This window comes from Armigeres subalbatus, chromosome 1 (genome assembly GCF_024139115.2).
Source record: "Armigeres subalbatus isolate Guangzhou_Male chromosome 1, GZ_Asu_2, whole genome shotgun sequence".
Lineage (NCBI taxonomy): Eukaryota > Metazoa > Arthropoda > Insecta > Diptera > Culicidae > Armigeres > Armigeres subalbatus.
The window spans coordinates 151,596,636-151,604,568 of NC_085139.1; the positions used below are offsets into that span (position 1 = coordinate 151,596,636).

At 38.4% G+C, this 7,933-nt stretch overlaps 1 protein-coding gene across 1 annotated transcript; it reads left to right on the top strand.

Annotated features, from left to right (window-relative positions):
- Positions 1 to 3,026: 3,026 nt before the first annotated feature.
- On the top strand, positions 3,027 to 5,485 carry LOC134207448 (uncharacterized). Its single transcript, XM_062683169.1, has 2 exons — positions 3,027 to 3,553; positions 3,649 to 5,485. The coding sequence occupies exon 2, from the start codon at positions 3,719 to 3,721 to the stop codon at positions 4,799 to 4,801; it is 1,083 nt and encodes a 360-aa protein (XP_062539153.1). The 5' UTR covers positions 3,027 to 3,553; positions 3,649 to 3,718; the 3' UTR covers positions 4,802 to 5,485.
- The last annotated feature ends 2,448 nt before the right edge of the window (positions 5,486 to 7,933 follow it).

A 7,933-nucleotide genomic window follows, 5' to 3' on the forward strand; every position in this document is an offset into this window, starting at 1 on the left:
TCGTACAACGTGTACACTGACATTAGGCTTTCAGCGATCGTGTACGTACACGCACGTTTCACTCACACTTTTACTCGGTTTGTTTGCAACCACGAGCAGCTGTCACGGCAAAATCAAATGGGATTGTTTGCAACCACGAACCTGCGTTCATGTTGGTGAGAAATGTCGGCGAGACCCTAATTAAATATTTTTATTGACATGCACTGAAATCAGAAATTATACACTCAAAAAATTTGCACGTTGTTTCCATGACGATAGCACGAGCCAAAAACTTCATATTAAAAAAAACGTAGACATTGCCCTCATGAAACTTCACTCGCCTTGAACACGGGTAACAAAAAATTGTTAATGACGTCATGATGCAATGGTTCATATGGCCCGTTTACATATTCGATAGTTCTAGCGGACAAATCACTATCCGACAATATGTACTAGCGCAAAATTAGCATAATGTAAACGATTATTAGCGAGGACAAATACCCGGATAAAAAAATACAATAGAGTTGCAATAAAATATTACCGAGCCTGGATTAAAAACAAAGAGACGCAATACTCCTACCTTTAACAACCTTGTGCTCGATTGGCACAACTGATTTGACAGCAAATGCGCTGTTCCAATTTTGACACTTCATCTCTTTGTTATGAGTGCAGCCTCTTTATAAAATATCATAAAAATACAATACATTTTATTGATGAACATTAAATTCAATTGTTTTTATATCATACCAATCAAAGTGTCACATTGTTGTTCCAATAGACGTACAACATAGACCAATGCAAGATCTTGACTTAACCTCAATTATTTGACAGTTCACAGAGCTTGTTTACTTGTTTAGCTTTTTGATATGGGATCATTCATTAAATGGCATAATGAAGAGTATAAGTATTTTCGAATGGTTTTTTGCCATAACATATAAGGTGCCCGCCAGAGTAAACGCGATGTGCGATGCGACGCGACGCGACAGTGCAATTTGACAGCCTGTTGATAATGATTGTTATTCTTTTACGTGAGTCGCGTCGCGTCGCATCGCTCGTCGCGTTCACTCTGGCTTGCCCCTAAGGTGCCCGCCAGAGTAGACGCGACGTGCGATGCGACGCGACGCGACTCACGTAAAAGAATAACAACACTACAAAAATTCCACACATTTTTATTGGCAAAAATCCATTAATTTAATTCATGATTCTAATTAGTGCACACATAACCACTCTCCACGCGAAGTACACTCAACTAAACTATCTTATAATCATCATAAGCCTCATCTTATGAAGCGTGGAAAAATAATCGAATTCTTGATTTATGATAACTACTTGGCTCTTATGAAGTTCATAAAATTTATCTATAGAAATAATGAAACATAAGAGTTGTCTTATGATTTTCATTTCTACCCTTGATGTGAAAAACTCATAAGACAAATCTTATGAAATGAGAAATCAAACATGGTAGAAAATGCAGTGGATGAATTAATTATTATCGCAATTTTATTCTTCGGTATACACTAACGAAGTGCGGGCATATATTTATTTCGACATGCTCGATTGTAAACTATATCTTATATCTATTTGCCATCAATCGTGATAATTTTGAATTCTATTATTGATCAGTTAAAGCAGTTGGATATGTGAATTGGAAGATCAGAAAAGTAAGTAAATTTTTCCTCTTTTTGAGGTTTTCTATCCTGTCATTCTATCCATCTAAAATCAAAATTTATATTTACAGGAGTCTGTCGATGCAAGACACCAGTTCAGGAAAAAGTACCATTCAACATTTCGCACTAGCAGAGGAGGGGAACACCGACGATGAGACTCTCGAGTTTCCCAACTGGTGCAATGATATATGATATACCATCTCGACGAAAAATAAATCAAACGAATAAGAAAGTGCATATGATTAGTTAGATTATTAAATAATCAGAAAAAATAGAATAAAATGTAATATATTCAAAATTATTTGTAGCATTATTTTTTTTTGATCTCGTGAGAAAGCACAATCGTGTTGAAAATATTATGTCCTTCATAGGCAAGAATGATTGATGTTCATAAGATTCAGTTATGAATTTCGTTATGGGCTCTGACAAATTTTGATATTTTCATAAGATAAACTTATGAAAATCATTCTCGGTCAAATAACACACGGTTCATAAGAAAATCGTACAAACTTTGTAAGTAATTCTTATAGCAAAAAAACATAAGATATTCGTACGATTATCACTAGTTTTTATACATTGTATACAAATATAATCTATAATCAAATAAAATGTATGTGTGGTCTCTAATATGCAGTTATTGAATTTATGTGTGGGTACAAATTGCATATATTTGGGTCGCCAAATTGCAAAAATTTATGTGTGCGACAAATATATTCAATATAAAGAATTTTCTCGGTGAATCATTATCAACAGGCTGTCAAATTGCACTGTCGCGTCGCGTCGCATCGCACGTCGCGTGTACTCTGGCTTCGCCCTAAGGTTATTTTTTTACGTGTATGGAACGTCAATCGTCATGGGAAATTTGAACTAATTCTAGAGAAATATTTCATATGGTCCTAACTAACAAAAGTAAACAAATTGAGTTGTTAGTTTATTAACATTACTTACACTAATAAAAATCCACACATTTTTATTGGCAAAAATCTAAAGAAATTCACAAATAAATTTTATGTGTTTCCGCTATAGGAAAATCCACATAAAGGTTATTAGTTAATAACGGTTATGTGTGTTTCCACATATATGCTATGCGAATTCAAATAGCCGTTATGTGGGAAATGCTATAGTCAAAATTTATGTGTGCCACACATAATGGATATGATTGGATTTTTGTCAGTGTACCTTTAAAATTTGATGTTAAATTTGAATCCGATCGATTTTTACTTTTTTTTTTACTAAAAATTTATAGTAGTGCAAAACGGCCAATCTGACTTTTCGAAAATATCGCACAGATCTGTCGACTGGCCGTTTTGCAATGTGACAGTCCAATCTGATATTTACCAAAACATTGTCAAATTATCAGATTGGAAATACGAATTTCGATAGGGCTGGTAAACAAGCTTGGCTGCAGTCGTCATTAAAAATATCAAATTTTCTGCTTAGTTTTTGCTAAATTATGAACTAAACCGGTGCGGGGTTTGTTAGAAAATTTGTGCGAGTTTCACTCAGAACGAGAAAGTTATTGATTCAAAAACATTGACCGAGAAACTAGCAAAAATCTTTTTTTTCGCTGCTTGGTACCCGAGGTCGCCGCGGTCGCCGAAAGTTTTAGTCGCGGAAATCGGTCGTACGCCGCGTGAAAAGTGAAATTTGGATCGTTTTCCGTCGGTTTTGCGTGTTTTTCGGCAGAAGAGTTGAGCGGGGGTAGAGTGCGATTGAGGAAAAAAGGAGAGTGTTTGAAAGAAGAAAAATCGGAAGAGGAAGTGGAAGGAGCCCGGAAAGCCAAATCAGGATAGGCAATATCTGCTGCAAGGAACAAGCGGGAGCTCTAAAAGCGTTTGTTTGCGCTGAAAGAAGCGCGAAACGGAAGAGAAGAAGCAGAGAGAACAAGAAGCTTTTAGTTGATTGAGGTTAGGAAATCAACAACGCAGCTACAAAAAGAAATCGGGAGATAGAAAAAGCAAGGAAGATATGCAGTGTTAAACCTAAGTTTTTTTTTATAAAGAAGAATAAAAAGTAAATTTAAGTGCTTAAGATAAGGGATAGAAAATTAAGTTAAACAGAAGAAAGAGAACATGACGAAGGACAGCAGAATACAACGAATAGTAGAGAGTAGGAAGACGAACGGACGGCTGACTAGGAAACAGTCAAGAAACGCGGAGCAAATACAACAGCTGACAGGAACCAATAGCACCAGCGGAGAAGATTTGGTGATCATTATGGAGCTGGTGGATCTAAACAAGCGATTTCCCACACACCCAGCACATGTCGGAAGGTTGCTGAAGGAAGCCGGAATAACAAATGTCGCAGATGTACAGAAGATCGGAATGTTTCGCTATAAAATACTAGCAGGTAGCAGAGTCGAGAAGGAAAGAATCAAACAACTGAAAATGACACACCAAAACCTGAAGATCTTCGAACCGAAAAGAAAAAATCAAACGATCTGCTTCATCAGAGACGTACCTTTCAGCTTTAAGGAAGAAGACATATTGGAGAACCTGGAGGCGGAAGTCGAAACGTTGAAAGTAGAACGTATCAAGAAACGGGGAAGAGATAATTCGCTGCAAGATACACCAAATATCAAGCTCTTCGTCGAAGGACCCAATCTCCCGGAGAAAATAAAAATCTACGGATGCTGCTTCAAACCGGAGCTCTATATTTTTCCCATCAGGCAATGCAGGCAGTGTTGGAGATTTGGGCACGGAATAAAGTATTGTAGAGCGGCACCGCGATGTAAACAATGTGGAGGAAGACACCAAGACGACGATTGTGGAGGACGGAAAAATTGTGTGAACTGCGGCAGAGACCATGACGCACAGGCAAAGGACTGCCCGGAGAGGACTAGAAGGTGGAACATCTTCGACAAAATGAAGAAAGGTGCAACATACGAAGAAGCAGAAAACAGCTACCCAAAACTAACAAATGGGTTCGCAGGATTGGAAGTTGACGAAGAGGATCAAGGAAATATCGACACTTTAAGGAATATGACCTGTAATCTCGGACAAAGGAATCAAAAGCAGATTTTGGAAAGAAGAATGAGGAATAGGGCAGTTTCTTGCACAGAGGTGGACAATGAGACACGGATTGACCAAACTGAGGCCAGTGACGTACAAAACAGTCAAATTTCCAGACCGTGCAACAATAGACCTTTCCCGTGAAAAAATATTATTTGCTCAAATAGTTCATTTTATTTTTCTGAGACACTTTTCCCAAGAAACCAGTATTTTTGTAGGCCTGGAACTATTGAAAAACAATCAAAAACTTTTTTTGGGTTTTTTCACCCCTGTTTCCTCTTTAATTTTTTTTCTCCACAAAATCCGTTGGGCCCCAGTCTACCCTTTTCCATCCTGTCATTTTGAGTGGTGAATTTAAATTTGTTTTTGTTTTGCTCTGGTTTTGCTTTTGTCCATTTTGTCAGTAAAAACAAAAACAACCGCTTTTTACGGAAAAAATATTGCAAGAAGTTTGCATCTTTATATTAGTTATTTATCGGCGTTATCTAGTCGCATGCCAGTGAACCCAGTGAACTATTCGCACTTTGTCGCAAGAAAACCACCCAAATTCCAGAAGAAGGTTTAATTAGCTCCCTGCAGCTGCGATGATCCAACGGAACCAACTTCCCTCTCCGTTCAGTGTCATTCTTCTGCTGAAGTCAACCAAATTTGCTGTGCCAAGTGGGGTCCTCGCTCGATCGGTCTCAGCACGGAACCTCGTCGATACTCTCCGTGATCTCAATACGAATTGGTCAAGAAATGACAAGGGAACACATCTTTGTTGCAACGTTTCTTCCTCATTTTTGGCAAAGCCTACGGTTATCAACATCGATCACCGCAAATCCGTGCATTTTTGGCCTTCTTGGAATTGATGAGGTGAGTGTTTTTGAAAAGCTGTTAATAAGAGTACACAGAATTCAGGTTTACACGATTTTCTACGTCAAATTTTTGATTGTGTGATTCCAATTTGCAACCAAAATCTTTGCACGAAGCTGCTAAGTCAATCATAGAAAAAGCAGGTGATAATTACGGTGAACATTTTAGACGCAGAAGTGAAAAAATATAAATTGTGTAAAAACAAAATCCTGTGTGCATACTAACTTATGCATTTTTTTGTTAAAAAAAAAAATTTCTGTTTCACCTTTGGGATCCGTTTGTAGGTGCCCAAATCGGTCAGTATACTCCCGTTTATATGGTGAAGACATTCCCGTCACCCGGCTGCCTGGTATTGTCCGGAATTTCCAACAGCTGCAGCCGCATGATTGATGCCCGTACCTTCAGCAACTGCAACGAATGGCGTGTTAACATTGCACCGGTAGGTACGGTAAGAACCAGTCTCCAGGCGTTGAAGCCCAGGGATAGTCGTCTGTGCCCTGCCGGGACAATCGATTGCAATTAACTTCATGATCAGCAGCATAATGCGGGCGGCATCGAACGGGCGACAGAGGATGACAGTGACCGGCCTTAGTTTTCGCCAATCTGCGTGGTGCAACTTCTCAGAAAGTTTCGACATGCGCTAGAGAAGGGTGTGTAGTTCCTCGAAGCCGTAGATAGTTCCCCAAACTGATACATTTTAATACATTCAAGCATCGTTTGTGACAAGTCGGAAATATTTCCACTGTTTTTGTTTTATTCCATATCTGACCACCTAAACCAAGAAGTGGGTGCAAATATCAGTTCACCGCCTTCGTTATCAACATTGGAACCTTCACCACAGGTTTGATCTTCGGTTTCTCGGCCGTTGTTATTCCGCAACTGCACGCTGATCCTAGTGGACGAAAGCCAAGCATCGTTGGTCGCATCTCTATCAACGATCGGAATACCTTTCAGGTGCCTTCTCTGTGGCTACGTAATAGACAACAAGAAAACTCTATGGAAATTCTCATGATTATCGGCTGGATCATAATAGCATGAGCCACCAACGTTGAAATGATTTATGCGGGACGTATTTCGACGGGGTTCGGTTCCGGCATGGTCTTCCACTTAACCGGATGCTGTTGGTCGGGGGCGATAATGGCACCATTAGTTTACTTTTCTAAACCACATTTCACCGTATGCGAATTTGTTCGAAGTAAATGTGCATTCCGAACTCCAATAAACCCATGCACTGCTGTTGCACTACCAGAGCAACTCTGAAAGCATTCCAAGGTAAGGAAAAAAATAACTGAACGCTGAACAAGGAATGTCCAACAAACGACCTGTTTCTGCTTTATTAGTAATACCTCAGGCGAATTCTAGTGATCCATTAGATCCTGATCTTTACTACTTTTTCCTGAATCCTTTTGATGCTAATATCTCCTATGCTGCAAATGGTCCTCATTGACAACGGCTTTTTGAATTAAGTTTTTAGACACAGCTCAATTAGTACAAAACCTTCACATGTGAAGGTTTATCTTTATAAACAGCAGGTCGGCATTTTCGTGGCTTAGCTTGTACCTGGTAGAAAGTTCTATTTTCGTTTCGCTACCGACAACTCGGATGTGAATATGTTTGGTTTATTGTACTGTATATAATGGAAAGCCCAGGATTGATGACAGTCTATTAAGACTTCCTTGACTTTTCATTGTAACAGTAATAGGGAATCAACAGCTAGCGACAATGAGAATTTGCTGCAGTTGTCTAATTCCTAGTGAGGTTGATATTCCGATGGAACTTGTTTTGAATCGCCATACGATGAAGAAAAAGATGTTTCGGAAATTGCGTAAATTCGTGATTCGGTGATTAAATTATTGAGTGATTACGCGATCACGTGATTTATTAAATGGCTATATGATTGACTGATTAGGTATTTGAGTTCATATTTGATTTTTTTCCTATATTTCCATCTGATTTTGATTTTAAATTTGTGTAATAAATTGGGTTACTGAGTTATTAAGTAACAGAGTAATTGACTGCCGTAATCTGAAAAAGTGACGTATACGCCATTTTCCATGTCACTACTCATCGAGCCCTTTAACAGAAAAATGGAAAACATGCATGTTATAAAATGGCTGTTACGTCACTTTTCCAGATTACGGCAGTTGAGATAATAACAGATTACTTGTTTGATTGATTGAGTGTTTGATTAATCGATTAAGAAGTTGAGCAAATTAAGGATTGAAAAAATCATTGAGTGATTGTGTTATGTAATGATTATGAAACTGATAAATGATTTACTGCCGGTATACGCATAGTTGTCCCATGTACATAGGAATGCCAGCAAACATGGGACAAATATGTGTATGAAGGCAGTTTAGGAGTTCATTGATTTTGTGACTATGGAATTATAGAAGTGAATGATGGATTATTTGAGTGATA

Bases quoted from the DNA above. Each gene is read 5' to 3' on its own strand.
- LOC134207448 (XM_062683169.1), top strand. From the start codon at position 3,719: ATGACGAAGGACAGCAGAATACAACGAATAGTAGAGAGTAGGAAGACG.